Raw genomic sequence first — 17,200 nt, forward strand, 5'->3', positions numbered from 1 at the left:
ACAAAATAAATCAAACACGCACGATAAGTAAATCAATCAAACAATCAATCAATCGTCAATTCACATATGTGGGGCCCCCACCAAAGCCCGTTTATTTTTGCATGAATTAATTCCATAAATTCCATTATTCGAAATTACGGAATTTAATTCTTGCCTATTTTTAAAACATTTTAAAAGATCATGAAGGATTTGAAAATTGCTTGCCGAATAGAAAGTGGAAGCAAACTTTATTAAAAAGAGATTTTGAGTGATCCTAAAAATTCTAAGGATGAGAATTTGAAGAAGCTAAAATTATTTAAAGGGTTTAGAGGTTGGAAAACTATTTAAAAGCTTGAATTTGAAAAAGATGTGAGAAATAGGAGTACGAGATTATTTATAAAAACCTAACAAGGATGAAACAGAGGGAAGGGGACACGTGGCTCAATGGTGGCACATACTGAAAGTGGCCATGCGTGGCCTGGTAGGAATGGGGGTCCAGAGATGTATTTAGTATTGCGCCCTCATTGGTTCTAGTTCCACCTACTGCACAGGTCTGTGACACTTTGGACAAGGCTTTATATGAATTGTGATCCAATTGACTGCTTCTGATTCATCTCGGTACTTCTTGGCTCAAAACCCCCATATCAAACAGGAACAAGGCGAGTGTGTCTTTGATAAGCAACTGAAGCAAAACTATAGACCGCATGAGTATTCTTCCTCACAAAATTCATCATCCTCAACCCGGATTGCTTCCTCAATGACAGTCACTTTCTGAGAAGAATATGCATTTGCATTTTCTGCTTCCAGTTTACTTGATATTGGCTTGCTACTGGCTTATTCCTGTCCATAGTTTTGGAGCATTCAGGATAATCATAACCAAAAGTCAGCATGAGAGCTCTTGAAAGAAGAGACCCCATCATTTTGAATCCTTAAACACGTAGAAAAGGAAACGACTTCAGGTGCCTCTCTTTGATATACATGGTCATTAAGGGATGCAAATCCTGACAAGATTGCAATCTGCTTCAGTTCTAACACCAGATTAGGTAGTGAGTCAGCTGCTTGAACCATTCTGGCTTTTCTGGGTTGCACTCTCTTTCACTTCCTCAACAGCATAATAAGCCTTGGTGGGAATTCCTATCTCCTTTGGTTGGACATCAATTATGACTAAGACAGGATTAGGAACATAGTCATGGAACAGTCCGTGAATATCTAGGTCGTTCTCCTGCAGTGTTGGTCCTGTGTTGTACCATCCAACCACATGCTCCTTGGCATTGATTCTCTTGAACGTGGAAAACATTGATTCATGATAGTTGTGGTCAGGAAACCACATGCTTGGGTCCTTCATTCCTGGCTGCACTAACAGCAACAATACCATCCCGAACAGCATGAGGAGATCCAATTGCGATGCTGTTTAAGAAATAATCGCGAGATCTGAAGGCAATTATAAAAAGAGAGGAAGCCAATCCTATCATGTATGGCTGCTTCCAAAGCAGCCATTACACCAGCGTCATTGTAATCTGGCCAGCAAAACCGGTATGAGGTGACTCGGGCACTAGGAGATCTACCATTTTTGCAGTTCCATAGATTGGATCCAAGAGGTTTGCTCCACCAACAAATCTACCACCAGCTGTGGACAGTGTATGCGTCAAGCTGAGGCGTCTGAATTATGGCGCCAGCAATCTGGGTTTCTAGAACTCGTTCATAAGTTCCTGCATGACGGCTTACATCTGTAGATGTACCGACCATGTCAAACCCAATCATCATGTTCAGGAATTGTCACAAATTGATCAAAGGTCAAGCCACGCTTTTCAGTTTCAGCAAGACTTCCAAGCAAGTCCAAATCCCCAAGTAAGCTAACCATCTCCGAAATTTAATTACTAGACTGGCGCAATGATGGGCGAATGAAAACTGCGTCTGCATGCACCGAGATGTCAACAGTTGGTCTTAGCTGGGCACAAACCTCAATGGCTCCATGCACAAGATCAGAGAGGAAGTTACTGATGAGATCCCAATTGATAGGAACACCATTGTCCACTGCCACCACGTTCAACTTCAATGAATCTGTGGCTATAATGAAGTGCTGCACGCACTCTGCTGCAGCGGCGGCTGAGGTAGTGGCTGATGCAGCTGCAGCAGACCGATGCTCAACTGTGGCAGGCACTCCGGATCTTCATCATACTGCAAATGCTGGACCTAAACACCACAAAGACAATACCAGCAAACTTCTGGGTCGCGACAGGACCTTTACCATGCTTAACCTGACCCAAAGCCATGACGACCAGATTTCGGAGAGGGATTTGAAGGGGATCATGATAAGAACCATTTCGGCATGGGTGATGATGAACAGAAGTTGGATCATGTTCTTGTTGATGAAAGGTGAAGCTTAGGGCAGCAGCAGATGGAAATGATTGCTGAGGTGGCGGAGGTGTTTCGCCGCCGGCGTCGTTTGAGGACAGCTGAGTTATAGACATGGCGCGCACAGTCCTGATCACGTCATTAACATTAAAGACATGCCTTGGTCCATCGTTCCGAAAATATAACTCCACAGCTTTTTCAGGCATAGTGGGCTTGAACTTCAACAGCTTAGCATATTCGTTTAAAAGATGAAACATGTAGTTTGTCCATCTTCAAGTCCTCTTAGATAAAATCACTGGCTGCCTTCCCCATGGACCGTGCCTTCTGCTTATGGCGGTTGCCCCAGTCAACAGCAAACTTAATTGACCTGCACTTGTCATCCTCCCTTATGGACCAATAGCAGTGCACCGGCATCAAACTCTTAATGAATGCATTGGCTTGGGCTTGGTTGTGGCATGATTGATCCTGTTGGCTGCTTGCTATTGAGCTCATTTGGCACCCTGAGAGCCATATGCATCTCGTCCACTGGGAACCATGAATCTATGATGGCGAGCCGAAATACATAGCCATCTCTCCTCGAGCCCAGATCAGAATATGCACAGCCAAATCATTCGGAATAAACCCAGAATTGTGAGCCATAAAAGGGATATGGATTGGGGTGCTAGAAGTAAAGAAGTATGAAAAAAGAAAGAATGGGATATAACGTGCTCAGAACAGAGCAAAACAGAGTGAGCAAAGCATAAGTGGGATCCCCTTTCATATTCAGATCCAAGGGTTCTGGCCAGTGGTGCATCAGGAGAGTTTAAAATAAATACCATAAGGGGAATGAGCCATATCCAAATAAGCAAAAATACAGAGGAAAGTAATACAACATCACACTTATACCCGAACAACCAACCAAGGATCAGAAAGGAAAACAGAGACAGCAAGAGAAAATGTAAGATAGAAAGAAAACAGAGTGAGTGAGAATAGTCCAAGAGATTACCACCAATGTACCTGGAGATGCTCTTTCAAAGTTCTTGAGTTGTTCCTCCTCTCGCCTCTTCAACTCTATCTTTCTCCTTCACTCTCGGCTCCTCCTTTCCTTAAGTTGTCCACCACTCTCAAGCAAACATACTCCCTCCGGTTACCTTTCTCTCATCCTCTGATTTTTCTCTGGAAAACTCTAACTCTCTGGTTCTTCTCTCCCTCTTCTTTCTCCCCCAGACTCTGAATATCCAGCTTGCCCCTCCAGAATCTCCCAAAACTCACCTTCAATGCAGCTGCATCATCCTAAAAATATCTCTCACGGTCTCCCCACTCTCTCTGCAGAAACAGCCACCAAAAGCCCCCCCCCACTCTCTGCAGCTGCCATCCTCAACGGTTTTCAGCTTTTTCTGCTGAAAGAAATCTCCACGTGTCAAGCTTCCATTGGCCATCAAAACCACTAACTTGATACCTTATCAACCAGTCCTGGAGTGACACGTGGTCATCCCAAACGATGACACTTGTCATAATCGGGCTGTAGAGATGTCTCCCCAAAATGGGGGTCTACAAATACAAACAAAATTAAAATCGATAAAGACAATATCACATCAAACACAAATATTAACCATCGATACCACCCAACAACAATTAAACACAACTACTAACTATAGTAAAAAGCTAACTTTAAATCAAACTATGTTAAGACTTAAAGAGTATATTTGACAATAGTTTAAAAAAATATTTATAGTATAAACAAATGTTTTTAAAATAAAAAATAAAAAGTAAGCATTTAACAAAATTTAGAAAATACTTTTCAAATTTTGAAAAATCACTTGCAGTACTTTTTGTATAAATATTTGATCAATGATTATTCAAAAAGTACTTTTTAAAAAAATATTTTAACTAAATGCATTTCAAATAAAATGCTTTCAAATGCAATATAATTCCAATCAACAAATAAAAATTTTATAGGTAAACCAATAACTATAACTATAATGGATACCCAATGATGTCATCTATCATCTCATTTTGTTGTCCAAATTGAAAATCATGAAGATACGTTAATTAAGAGTATTTTTGGTATGAAAAATGTGTAAAATAACTATAACTATAATGGATAAGCTATTTAAGTGTCTTTTTTTTAAAGGCTTCTTATATATATATTTTAAGGCTATTGATCCATCATATCATATAAGCTTGAATAGGACATCTAATTGCTTTGATTTGAATTATTCAAATGATGCCTTATAATGACAATCAAACCTATTTCTAAATTATTATTTTCCATTTTTAAAAACTAACTGATAAGTGGATCCATCGTTTAATTATTAAATAAAACATCTTTATATTATAAAAGCCGAAATAAAAGTTTTGTTGCAATTTTTTTTTCCACTATTTTTAACCTTTTAAAAAAAAATTTAAAACATACTAATTTTCTTATTACGATAAGTGTCAAAAAATTAAGACTAAGGTGGTGTTTGTTTTTTTGGTTTTTTATTAAATGCAATTTGTTTTCAGAATTTAGGTTGTTTGTTTTTCTATTTTTTCATAACTTATTATAAACTTTTTATTAAATAGAAAAAGCCAAAATATGTAGTTTTTAATAAATAGAAAAAAAATAATATATTGGATTTTCTTTATTTTTTAATACTTAATAGAAATAAAATACTATAAAAACAAACAACCTAATATTTAACACTATTAAACATTAAGGTTCTATTTAGAATTAAGTAAAAAAATAAACACCATCTTATATTTTTTTTTCACTATTTATAAATGCTTCTCCTTTTATACTTAGCCTTGATACATTATGAAAGAAAATTATGATTAAAGTACATACATTTTTTATTTTAATTTTATAAGAGTTGGAAATCTTAATTGAATAATATTATTATTTTAGTTTTCAAAATTCAATAAATAATAAAATATGTTTGTTTATTAATTAATAAAAAAATAAACTAAATTAAATATAATTATATTCATTATGATTAATTAATTACTTTTTATTTAATATCTATTTTTTTATTCAAAATATTAATATTAGAAGATATGTATAAACATGTCATAATTCTTCTATTTCAATATTTTAAATCCCTCACTATATACCTGAGTTCATATTTGAATTTACTAATTAGAAAAAAGGAAAATAAATTTATAAGAAAAATATAAAAAATAAATAATAGATTTATTAATTTTTTATAAGACTTAATTTTAATTTTGAATAAAGTTAAATATTAATAATAATAAATATAGAAAATAAATAAATAATTTATTCATTTGTAAGAAGCTTTTTTCCAATTTTGATATAGATTGTGTATCATTAAATTACAATTTGAAATAAATAAAATTTAATCTTATTTTTTATTCAAGAAAATAGATATGATTTTGCATATTAATATAATCATATAATAAATATAAGTGTTTTAAAATAAAATATATTCAAACACAACCTTTAAAAAAAAAAAAGATGAAAATGAATTTTTTTATAAATTTTTATTAAATAATTAAAGTTAAATAAAAAAAATAAAAAAAATAGGCTATTAACTAACGGTTCACGGGCCTCGGAACAACCTTCGTACTCAAAAAAGGGGAAATTTTGAATATAGAATGCTTCTTTTATATTTACATACCACAATCCAAAAACAATTAAATCGTTTTCTATTTCTTGGGCCCAAATCCATCGTTTCTAGTTGGCCCAGCCCAATTAAGAGATGAAATGAACAAAACAACCTCAGAATTTGACGTACTTACAATTCCATCCTCGTCTAGCAACCGCTTTTCTTCTGTTGTCTCTCTGCCGCGTCGCAGCCGCTTGAGAAAAATGTACGGACATCACTGCTGTTTCTCTCTCTAGAAATGGCCAATCGAAGCATCATGCGTCTCTTCCACAGCATCTGTAGGTCCCTTTCTCTCTGTCTCTCTCTCTTTCTAGGGTTTGAGAAATGATTTAACCTCAAATCTATAGTTCAATCCTGAAGAGCTCCAGAATTTGTTGTTTTGATTTTGGTTTCTTTGTTTTTTTTTTGTGTGTTTTTTACTGTTCAGATAGTAGCACACATTTGCCAAAGAAACAGGACCTTTATCAGAGGTTTGTGTATGGTGTCTTGAATCGATGTCAGTCACAATGGTCAAAAGTAGGGGAGAAGGTGGAAAACAATGAGGCGAGGGAGGCGAAGAAGGATTTGAAATTGCCTGTGAGGGCTGAAGTGGGGAAGAGGGCAGAGCATGAATCTAGGCTCAGCAAATATAATTCGGATGACGACGATTTGAGTGATAGTAAATGGAGATTAGAGCTAGCTTGGCTCAGCAAGGCTCTTGAGCCTGCGTTGCAGTTGTGTAGGTGGGCTTTGCCAACAGGTTGGTTTCTTTCAGTTCATGGTTGGCTGTATCAAATTACCGCGATACGATTTTGGATGAATTGAATTGATTTGGTTTTGATTTTTGATTGAAGCTTCTATTTGAAGTTCCCTTTTTTTTTTTTTTTTTTCTTTTTTGAAATGCAAAGGTCCATTGTTTTTGGACCATAATTTATTCAAGTGACGATTTTTGGAATCCAATGCCAACAACCCTTTTTACCCTATACTTGCCATGTTCATTAAAATTACTGTTCTTGAATGGGTCACTAGCAGCTGCATGTGTATGCAGATCCAACACTGTGGTAGTGAATGCAAAAGTCAGGGAGAAATTTGGTAGAAAATTCTTGAATTTTTGTATGCCCTGAAAAATGTTGTGAGGTGTTAGGAAATGGTTTTTTTTTTTTTTTTACCGCTTTCCATAAAGGAGGGACACTTGCTTCAGAAATTTTCTTGGTTGAGGGGCACTTGGGGCTTTGGAAAATTGCTGTATTTGGTTTTTTATATGGTGTAGATAGGGGTTGAGGCTTTTTTTTGCACGTTGTTATTCATTTTTCCATCTGTTTATTTCTTGGTGCTCCTTGTATGATTCTTGTGTATATGTTTCTTGGGGGTCTCTAAAAGCACTACATCATGGTTTCTGCCCAGTGGCAGTGGAGTCTAATGTAATATAGAAATTTGCAGGAGAGGGAGAGGGAGTTGGAAATAAATCTCCACCCAGCGGCCGATCTCTTACAGAGATCATTGCAAGCATTCAGCGAAGTAAGGTTGGCATACAGGATTGGAGCCTGAGTGACCTTACGGTTGGCTTATTTCTCATTTATCTTCATCAAGCATCTGCCAAAACATGTGAGGATGTTAAGGGTGTTCAAATCTGCTCTGATTCAATAGTAATTACTAAAAACCTTTTTGGACACTGAATGAAATGCATTACAGTTTTCTATCAATTTTATATAGAATGCTGTTCTCTAATCTTGAGTTGTTACCCCTACTGTGAGACAGAGTTCTTATTAGTGTAATGCTTTTGTGCTTTAGGTCCAAAATCTCATTTACCACACTGAGTTAGCCAAAGGAGCTTATAAGGATAATGCTGCAAGTCTAGCAAGATACAGCATGCTTCGAGAAAGCAATGTTCTGAAATTTGTCAAGAATTCCAGTGTGATGAGGCCTGGATATTACATAGGAATTGATACTCGTAAAAAACTTGTAATACTTGGAATTCGTGGAACTCATACGGTCTACGACCTTATCACTGACGTTGTTACTTCAAGTGATGGAGAAGTCTCATTTGAAGGCTATTCAACCCACTTTGGCACAGCTGAAGCTGCCCGTTGGTTCCTTAATCATGAGATGGGAACCTTAAGGAAGTGCTTGGAGAAACATGAGGTGGATAAGATATCATCTTATCTGTTTTTGGATCTTGAAATTCTATCTCAGGCATCTTACTTTCCTTTTTCAACAAGTTCCTTACGATTGTTGTAGTTAGTCTAATTCATCTACAGGGATTTAGGTTGAGGTTGGTGGGTCATTCCCTTGGTGGTGCTACAGCTTCTTTGCTAGCAATAATGCTTCATAAGAAGTCGCGTGAGGAACTTGGATTTAGTCCTGATATTGTTTCTGCAATTGGATTTGCAACTTCACCTTGTGTGTCTAAAGAACTTGCTGAAAGCTGCTCTGACTATGTCACAACTGTTGTAGTGCAGGTGGGTGAATGCCCTTGATATTCTATTCAAACTAGCTCTCCAAAAGAAGCATTTCTTTTTCAAAAATGACCTCAGCTTGTTAATGTGTTTCTTTTATTTATTTATTTATCTATTTCTGGTGCATCTCTTATCCCCTTTCATTTTTTCCCTTATTTGCAGGATGATATAATTCCTAGACTAAGTGTAGCTTCTTTGATGAGGTTGAGGAATGAAATTGCTCAAACAGATTGGTAAGTAAATATTAGTGTTTATGCAGCCAATATTTCCCCTATTTAGATTATGTTATAATGTGAATAATCCAATATATTATACGTCTAAGCTGCAATAATGGTAAGTAAATACTAGTATTTATGCAGCCAATATTTCCCTTATTTAGATTATGTTGTAATGTAAATAATCCAATATATTATATGTCTAAGTTGCGATAATGTTTTTCTTTTAAGTCTAGACTGGCTAGAAGTTTTTGAGGATGCATATTTCCATTTATGAATCTTAAAGGTAAATCCTTAATTCAGTAAGACTCTCTGTATATTGGCAAATAAACAAACCAATGAAGGTTTTGGTGGAAAAAAGCAATTTAAGCTCCAAAAAAAAATAGAATCAATTGCATTGTCATTTGCATTGAATAATATTCTTGTACTATTAGAATGCTAGAAACCCTTGGGATTTTCTTTGCCAAATGTGTTAAAGAGTTACAGAAAGTTGACATTCCTGCTGTTTGGATATGTGAATGTTGAGTTTGATCCTTTAGAGGATATTTTGGAAGCCATTGGTTTGGTATATTCTGTTGAGAGGTTTAGCAAGCACTCTGCAAATTGGAAGAGGGATATCTCTTATTAGGCCATGATATCACATTGATATGGTATATGCTTGCGAATCTTCTCATATTTTTAGTTATATTCTACAACATGCATATTACTCACGAATGGACAATGTAATTGCTAACCATTTTACTTCTTGGCATATTGACAATAGTTTGTTTTATTGTTGGAATCATAGTTGTTAAAAACTTACAATACACGACATGATATAACGATACGATACATTTTTTTATGGAAATCGATACGTATGACAATCCGTATCTTATTTTAAAGCGTATCTTCTGATACATATATGATAATACAACGATACAACGATACATGCATCTTCAACTATTTTCTATAATTTTTTTAAAAAAATCAAATTAATTTTTTTAAAAGAATTTATTATATTAATTGTTTAAAATATTCTAAAAGATTATAAATTCATCGTAAAAAGGAGAAATAGGTAAAATAATCTTATATAAAAACCTACATTCTTGTTGCCAAATGCCATATTAGAAGTCAAGTAAATTTATTTTTACAATGAATATTGGAGAATTTTCACTTGAATTGTTTGAATGTTGATGATGAAACTGTTGGTGATTAGTGAATAAATTTTTTAACTTAATATGTTAATTTTTTTTATTTCTTTTTTGGTAGAAAAGGAAGGGTGACAAACTTGAAAAGTTGGAACTTTGAAGATGACACATAAAGGTGCATGTATATATATATTAACAACACAATAATTGCATATGCCTAGTTAGAATTTGAAATTAAAAATCATAGATAAAAGTTGAAGAAGTTTATTTTTGTGGATTACGTCATGAATCTATATATTAAAGTCATATTTTGTTAATTTGAACTTGTCAAAACTTTAACATGTAATGTTATTACATGATATAATATAGTTTAACTCTTTAGATCCTATTGTCTTCCATAAAGTTGGTTATATTACTCTATACTTCATACTTTTAATAGATATGCACATATATACATACATTTTTTATTTATTTATTTTCACTACATAAAAAAACTTACGATATACGATATGATACGATGCACGATACAGAAAAATAGAAAAAATGATACACAATATGTTTTATGAGTTAACAACTATGGTTGGAACTGACTCAGCAATGTTGGGGTGGTTTGGTAATAATGGGAAGGGCGTTATGAATTTTTTCCTTTTTGTTTTTTCTCAGGATGACTGTCTTGGAGAAAGAAGACTGGAGAAGTGTCATGGGTTTGGTTACAAATGCAAAGCAGGTTGTGACTTCGGTGCAAGATGTAGCTAGTAAACTTGCTGATTACGCCAAGTTCAGGAGTATGACAGGTTCTTCTGGTGAGCCCCGCCCTGCTCTTGCTAAGAAGCAAGAAAGTTTTATTCTGTCTAATATGATGACTGATTAATCTACCAACTTTTTTTAAAACCTGATCTTGTGCTTCAGAAATGAAGTTCGTCTAGAATATATCTATATCCATTTATCTATCTACACACACACACACACACATAGCATGGATATTGATACAGGACATGTACATGACACAGAACACAATAGATACAAGAGAGAGACAATTATCTATCTACGCACACACACACACATATATAGCATGGATATTGATACAGGAGATGTACATGACTACGCACACACACACACATATATAGCATGGATATTGATACAGGAGATGTACATGACACAGAACACAATAGATACAAGAGAGAGACAATTATCTATCTACACACACACACACACACACACATATATAGCATGGATATTGATACAGGAGATGTACATGACACAGAACACAATAGATACAAGAGAGAGACAAAACCCAAAATCTAGGATATGAATACACTTGGGTATCCATCACATAGGAACATCCATGTAAAGGAACTAACTTTGGGAGCAGATTTTAATTTCAAAATTTACTCCCATGTGCTAATCCGTTTAGTTGCCTTGTTCAATCTTCCCTTTGTGAAGCCTAGTTACCGATTTTATAATAGTCATGCCTCCACACAATGTTGGACCAAATTGCATCAGTATTTGTTTTAGCTAATAAGGGAATATTCTTAATGAATTGGATCATATGTTTTTTTTTTACATTGGCAAGAAGGTCACCAAAATATTGGACCATAGATTCATTGATTAGTGATATAAGCTTAAATGCTTGTTTTCTACTGAATTGTCAAAGTATTCATATTCCTCATGGAATGCCTCCGTTTTCATCTCTGCAAACAGACACGCGCTTTGGAAAGGAATCTGCCACCACTCCCAGTATATCATCAACCTCCAAGAGAACTGCAGAGAATTCTGCTGTTGTTAGAAAGGAAGCAGCTGCCACTAAAGTGCCTGAGGAGTTGTTTGTACCAGGGACTGTGTACTATCTGAAGAGGAATGTGGAAACTCAAAGTAGCAGCAGCAATAGCGAAGGTAGGGAATTTTTTACACTCCACAGGCGGCATCCTGGTGAACATTTCCAGAGGATAGTGCTCTCAAGCAACTTAATCTCAGCCCACAAATGTGATAGCCATTATTATGCACTCAGAGATGTACTGAAAGGTTTACCTGTGTCCCCTGATGAAGGTAGTTTTTAGTTGATGGATACAAAATGTTTTTGCGATTTCATTGGCCCCTCACATCCTACAGTGGCTACGACGAAGGGTGTGTGAAAATATCTTAATAGATGTAATTCTTGGATCAGAATTAATAAGGTGATAATTTTAAGAAATCATCAATTTTTCTGCTTGGAGTTTCATCTGATATTGTTCTAATGTTGTGCTCTGTTTTGGTGAATCCCCTTGAATTCCAGGAAACCTGGTTTTTGAAGGGAAATCTGCCTCATTATTATTACTACAAACCTGTCATGAGAATGTTTCTTCTTTTTCTGTGAAACTGCTTCTTTGATTCTGCTGCTCCATCCCTCCCTGGTCAGTTTTGGTTTGCATCCTTATTGACTTCAAATGCTGGAGCCTTCTCCTGTGTTGCATATATTACTCAGAAATCTCCCAATGCTTGTTCAATTGGCTAATGGCTGGAGCACCAAGGACCTAGCTTGGGCCTAATCTTTAAGCCATCCCTGGCCCCTGCCCTGAACTCCTTTGTCTTTGCACTCAGCCTTATTTTCCCTTTCTCATCTTCTTTCATGGAGTGCTCTTCTTTAAATTCCATTGTTACAACATCCTGGCAAAGGTGTTAAAAATTAATAATTATGAAATCATGACCTGTATTTTGAAGCTAGTAATCTTTTAGAGGTATTCTCAACTATTTTCAAAATCAAAATTTTATTTGGAAATTTAAATATGAAAAATGGTTCAATGTTCACAAAAGATTCTTCATATTTTCAATTGTCTCACAAAATGCTCTACAAAAATACAAACCAAACAAACTCTGAAATTTTCTTGATAGCCTTCCCAAACAAACTCAAAAATTTTCCTAGTAGCCTTTTTCTTTTACGTGTGGACTGGACTGGTCTGGTGGAACGAGGTCAAGAAGAAATTGACAACCCCTAAATTTCCGCAAAAGACACATTCCAAACTTATATTATAAGAAAAAATGTAAAATAAACTCAGGCAATCCAAATGCAAGCATAAATAATGATGAAGCTCCCCCACCACCCCACCACCCCACCACCATTAAAGGGCAGATTAGCCTAAAACCCTAGGCAACAAATTGGCTCTATTAGCCCCCCTTAGGCCCTTAGGCCCTTAGCCCTTAGCCCCTTAGCCCCTAGGGTCCTTAGCATCAGGGCAAAAGTAGAATCCACGCTTGGGCATGGGAGGGTTTCAACCATTTAACCAATTCAAAGAAAACAATAGCTGTTGTCTGTATCACAGTTGTGATTCTGACGTATTTCCATAACTTTCCTACATTTTGGCATCGCTTTCTTAAATGGCTTGGCCTCCTTATACTATGTGATCCCACAAGTAGAGATCCAGTCAGCCATTCTTGATTTCTATATTAGGGTTTCTTTCATTCTTTGACCAGGATCAAACTTCAATCATGGAAATCAGTGTGATGCCCTCCAAATCTTAACTCATTTATATTTAGACAAACTTGTAATATTTGTACTATCATCTATTCTAGAAATTACTGTAACCGGGATAAAAAATACTTCGAAGAATCATTTTTTCACGTTTGATTTATTATATATATACAAAATAAAAAAAAAAATCTAAAAACACAGTTTGTTAATTTTAAATATAATTTTATTTCATTCATTTCCTCTAATTTAAGAAATCAAGAAGTTGGAATAGAAGTTTATATTGTATTATTGATTTTATATTTGTGGGATATATTATTATTATTTTTTTAGTATTTCCTTTGATAATAGTAAGTTAATATATGAATTATACATATCTCATGGATTACAAGTTTATCTTTCTTATTTATATATTTTTTTAAAAAATTTTATATTACTTTTTTTGCAAAACAACAAGGACCTGTTTAGTAATTATTTTTTAAAACAATTTTTGAAATTTGTTTTTTAATGTTTTGTAAACAAAAGTTTGTTTAAAACTTAAAATATTTTTAACATATTTTTAAATATATTTTAAAAATAATTTCTATATATAATATTTTATTTTTAATTATTCTATATATTTGTATAATTATTTTTTAAAATAATTCTCAGAAAATAAATAAAATATATTCCCATTTTTTTTTTAATAACAAAAAAGAGAAAATGGTTTTTGGTTGTTAAACTTGTTTTTTTTTGTTTTGGAGAACAAAAATTTGTTTTCGAAAGTAATTGTCAAATAGACCTTAAGGTTTTGATTTGAAAACAAAAATTTTTAAAATGTATGGATACTAATATTTTATTTAACTATATAAGTTTTTTTTTTATCTATTTAATAGCATAATATAATATTTTTTGTTTATGAATTTTAAATATTTTAACAATCAATATCATTAATACAAAAATACAAAAATACTTAATAAATTATGGATTAAAACAATTTTCAAATATATTCACATTTCTTTTCGGTAGTAAAGATTAGGATTTAATATAATTTTTATTTTAAATGAAACATAATATATTTTATATTCCATTATTTATTTTCACAAAATAAACATGAGTATTACATAGGATACAGTATCTAACAATATCATATTCCACTAAAAATAATAATTTATAATATCGATTAATAAACCCCAGTTTTAAGTGCTTTAATATATAAGCAGATACGACAATCAAAAAAAGAATCGAATAAAAAGAGCTTAGAAGCATAAAGACTATTCTTTGTCGATAACTTTTCTTATCCTAAAGTTCCAATGGTGTCAACAAGCCAATAATAAAAGCAAAGAAAGGGCAAATAAAATGTCCAACATCAATGGTGTTAGTAACCATATGTATGATGATCATATAGTCCGAGACAGGCCGTGCTTTTTAAACGCATTGCCAGCCCATTACCCAATAAATAATGCAAACTTTTTGCCAAATAACAAAACCATGTGTACTTCAAAAGTGAAATCAATTAATTACTTTAAGATTAATCCTTCCGAATTCATAAATATTAATGGGTGAATGGTGAATGGTGGGGTTCGAAAAACTTGTTTGATTTCAAATTGAACTTGACACTCATAATGCAGATTTGCGTATTGAGACAAGGTTGTAGCCCGTAGGGCCATTCCTTGGCTATCATTGAAAGGTATTGTTTGGTCAAAGAGCTCTTTCTTTTTTCCTTTTTCTTTTTTGGGAGCTTCTCCCAAGTTGTCTCCACATGTGATTTGATTTCCTGGCTTTAGCCAGTCGTGTAAGTCAGTTCTCCAGTTTCTTCATCAACCCACCAAAACCCTATAAAAAAAAAGTATGTAACCCACCGAAACCCTAAAAAATACAAGTAAGCTTCCACTATATATCCTCTTGAAATGACACCCCCACTGTCTCTGCATGGAGTTGAGACTGATTAAAGATTATGCATATGCATCTCTTCCCCTATATTGTGGTTTGGACTTTGAAAAAATGCCTCCCAATCAAACTACACCGAATAAAAATATAGAATTATAAAATTCCATATAGTATTTACCCTTGAAAACGAAGCATTCCAGCCGTGTCTCTCCCTCTTCAAGCAACAACGTATTTCGTTGTCATTCATGTCGTTGGGGTCGAAACCGATGATTCAACATGTTATCCGCAGACTAGGGTTTTGAATTCTATGCATGTATGTATTGATTAATTAATAATTGGGTTATGATCATGGTAAAGAGTTTATATTAATATGGCTCACGCCATGATTGTATTGAGTAAAGAATGATAGGAAGAAGACGAAGAGGGAGGAGGGGTAGCATCTAGTCTTCTAGATTGAGAAGATGGATTATGAATAAAGAATTATTGAAGGGGTAGACGGTAGATGTAAGGCAATCATCCATGCACGTGCACAGGCCCCATATGCAACCTTGGTGTCGGCTTGACCAGTCGTGGGACGCCTCGGATCATACTCAGATGTCTTCATCATTCTCCAACACCATCTTTGTCCATACACCCGTTTTCCCTCTGGTTTTTTTAGGAAACATGTGACATTTTTCTTCTTTTTCAAATTTCGTTTTCGTTTCTTCCTCTTTTTCCTACTTTTAATCGCTACACTTGTTTTCATATTAATGTTTGTGTCTCGTTTCATCAAATTAATGAACACTGTCAGGACTGAAGAGAGAAGGCATTAATTTTCCCTTGAATTTAAAGATTTTTTTTTTTTTTTTTTAATATAAAGAGCTTTCTATTTCCTTAATTTTTTTTAGTGTTTGGTAAACCAACTTAATTGACTTAATAATTTAATTTTAATCATTAGATAGATCAAGTATATTTAATAAAATAACATAATATGGTTTAAAGTAAAAAATATTTTTAAATAATAAATAAAAATAATTAATTTATTTTTAAATCCATATCTCCATTTTACTTTTCCACTCTCACTATTTTAATAACCTCAATGATTTCTTTTTCTATTTCATAATTTTCATTATTATTTAACCTCCATTACTCAAATTATAATTTATGACAATAAATATATTAATTTGATGATTTAAAATAAAATTTAAATTTATTTTATCAAACAACCTTAATACTTAAAATAAAAATTAAATAATAAATTTTAACTCAATAATTTAACTTAAAATTAATTTAAATTATTAAATAATAAATATTAAGTTTTACCAAACACCTTTTTTATCAGCTAATTAAAAACTAAAATAAAAAACAATGTTAATATCATGATTTCTTTTAATAAATAAAAAAATTACTTTATATAATATATTATGACTTCCATATTAAACTAATTTTTAATTCAAAATCTCTTTTAATGAAATTAATCAAGGTTATTTTATTAAATTCAACATTAAAATGTAAATTAAAGAATATTTTAAATAATTTTTTAATCTCTATCTAACATCAAACATTTTTTTGTATAAAGGCTTAAAAGCAAAAAAAAATGTCAAAAAAAAAATTATATATGTAATTTTTATTATATGAAGGTTGTTTATTTGAATATTGATATTATTTCATTCTTTATTTTATTTCACATTAAAAATAAATAAAAAGAAAATTTAATTTCATGCTTTTATTATGTTTTTGAATTTTTTGTTAATAATAAAAATTAATTAATATAAAAAGAGTTGGTATAAAAGTTGAAGTGGATGCCAATGAGAAAGGGTTGAAATTATAAATTTATAACCTTCCCTCATGGGACAAAACCTACATAAATATCATCTAATGGGCACAATTTCAAATCTCTTTATTTTAAACTTAATAAAAAAATATATGGGAAATTTTGTGATTATTTAATGAGAAATAGTGATGGTATAAGCGGAACGGGTGAAGCCAGGTGGGTCCAAAAATACCAAACTATATAAAGGAGACCTTTATTTTGTCGTTTAGGGGCTGGTGACGTGGACATTGGTCGCTAGTGGGACCCACACTGTAAATAATAATGCACCCGTGCGGCGTGTCCCTGTCATCTGATGACGTCACTAGCGTGTCTTCCTAATGGTCACGTGCACGCCAATCCCGATGAACAATAACGGCTCTGACTCAGCTTTATTTTATTAGT

The 17,200-nt window shown here is 33.4% G+C and overlaps 1 protein-coding gene across 1 annotated transcript; it reads left to right on the forward strand.

Annotated features, from left to right (window-relative positions):
• Window positions 1-6,035: 6,035 nt before the first annotated feature.
• LOC100244655 (uncharacterized) lies at window positions 6,036-11,913 on the forward strand. The gene is made up of 8 exons (XM_010654055.3): window positions 6,036-6,196; window positions 6,346-6,657; window positions 7,338-7,543; window positions 7,689-8,039; window positions 8,156-8,356; window positions 8,516-8,586; window positions 10,359-10,498; window positions 11,397-11,913. Exons 1-8 carry the CDS (start codon window positions 6,157-6,159, stop codon window positions 11,750-11,752), a joined length of 1,677 nt encoding a protein of 558 aa, XP_010652357.1. The 5' UTR covers window positions 6,036-6,156; the 3' UTR covers window positions 11,753-11,913.
• The last annotated feature ends 5,287 nt before the right edge of the window (window positions 11,914-17,200 follow it).

Source organism: Vitis vinifera, chromosome 7 (assembly GCF_030704535.1).
Source record: "Vitis vinifera cultivar Pinot Noir 40024 chromosome 7, ASM3070453v1".
Taxonomy (NCBI): domain Eukaryota; kingdom Viridiplantae; phylum Streptophyta; class Magnoliopsida; order Vitales; family Vitaceae; genus Vitis; species Vitis vinifera.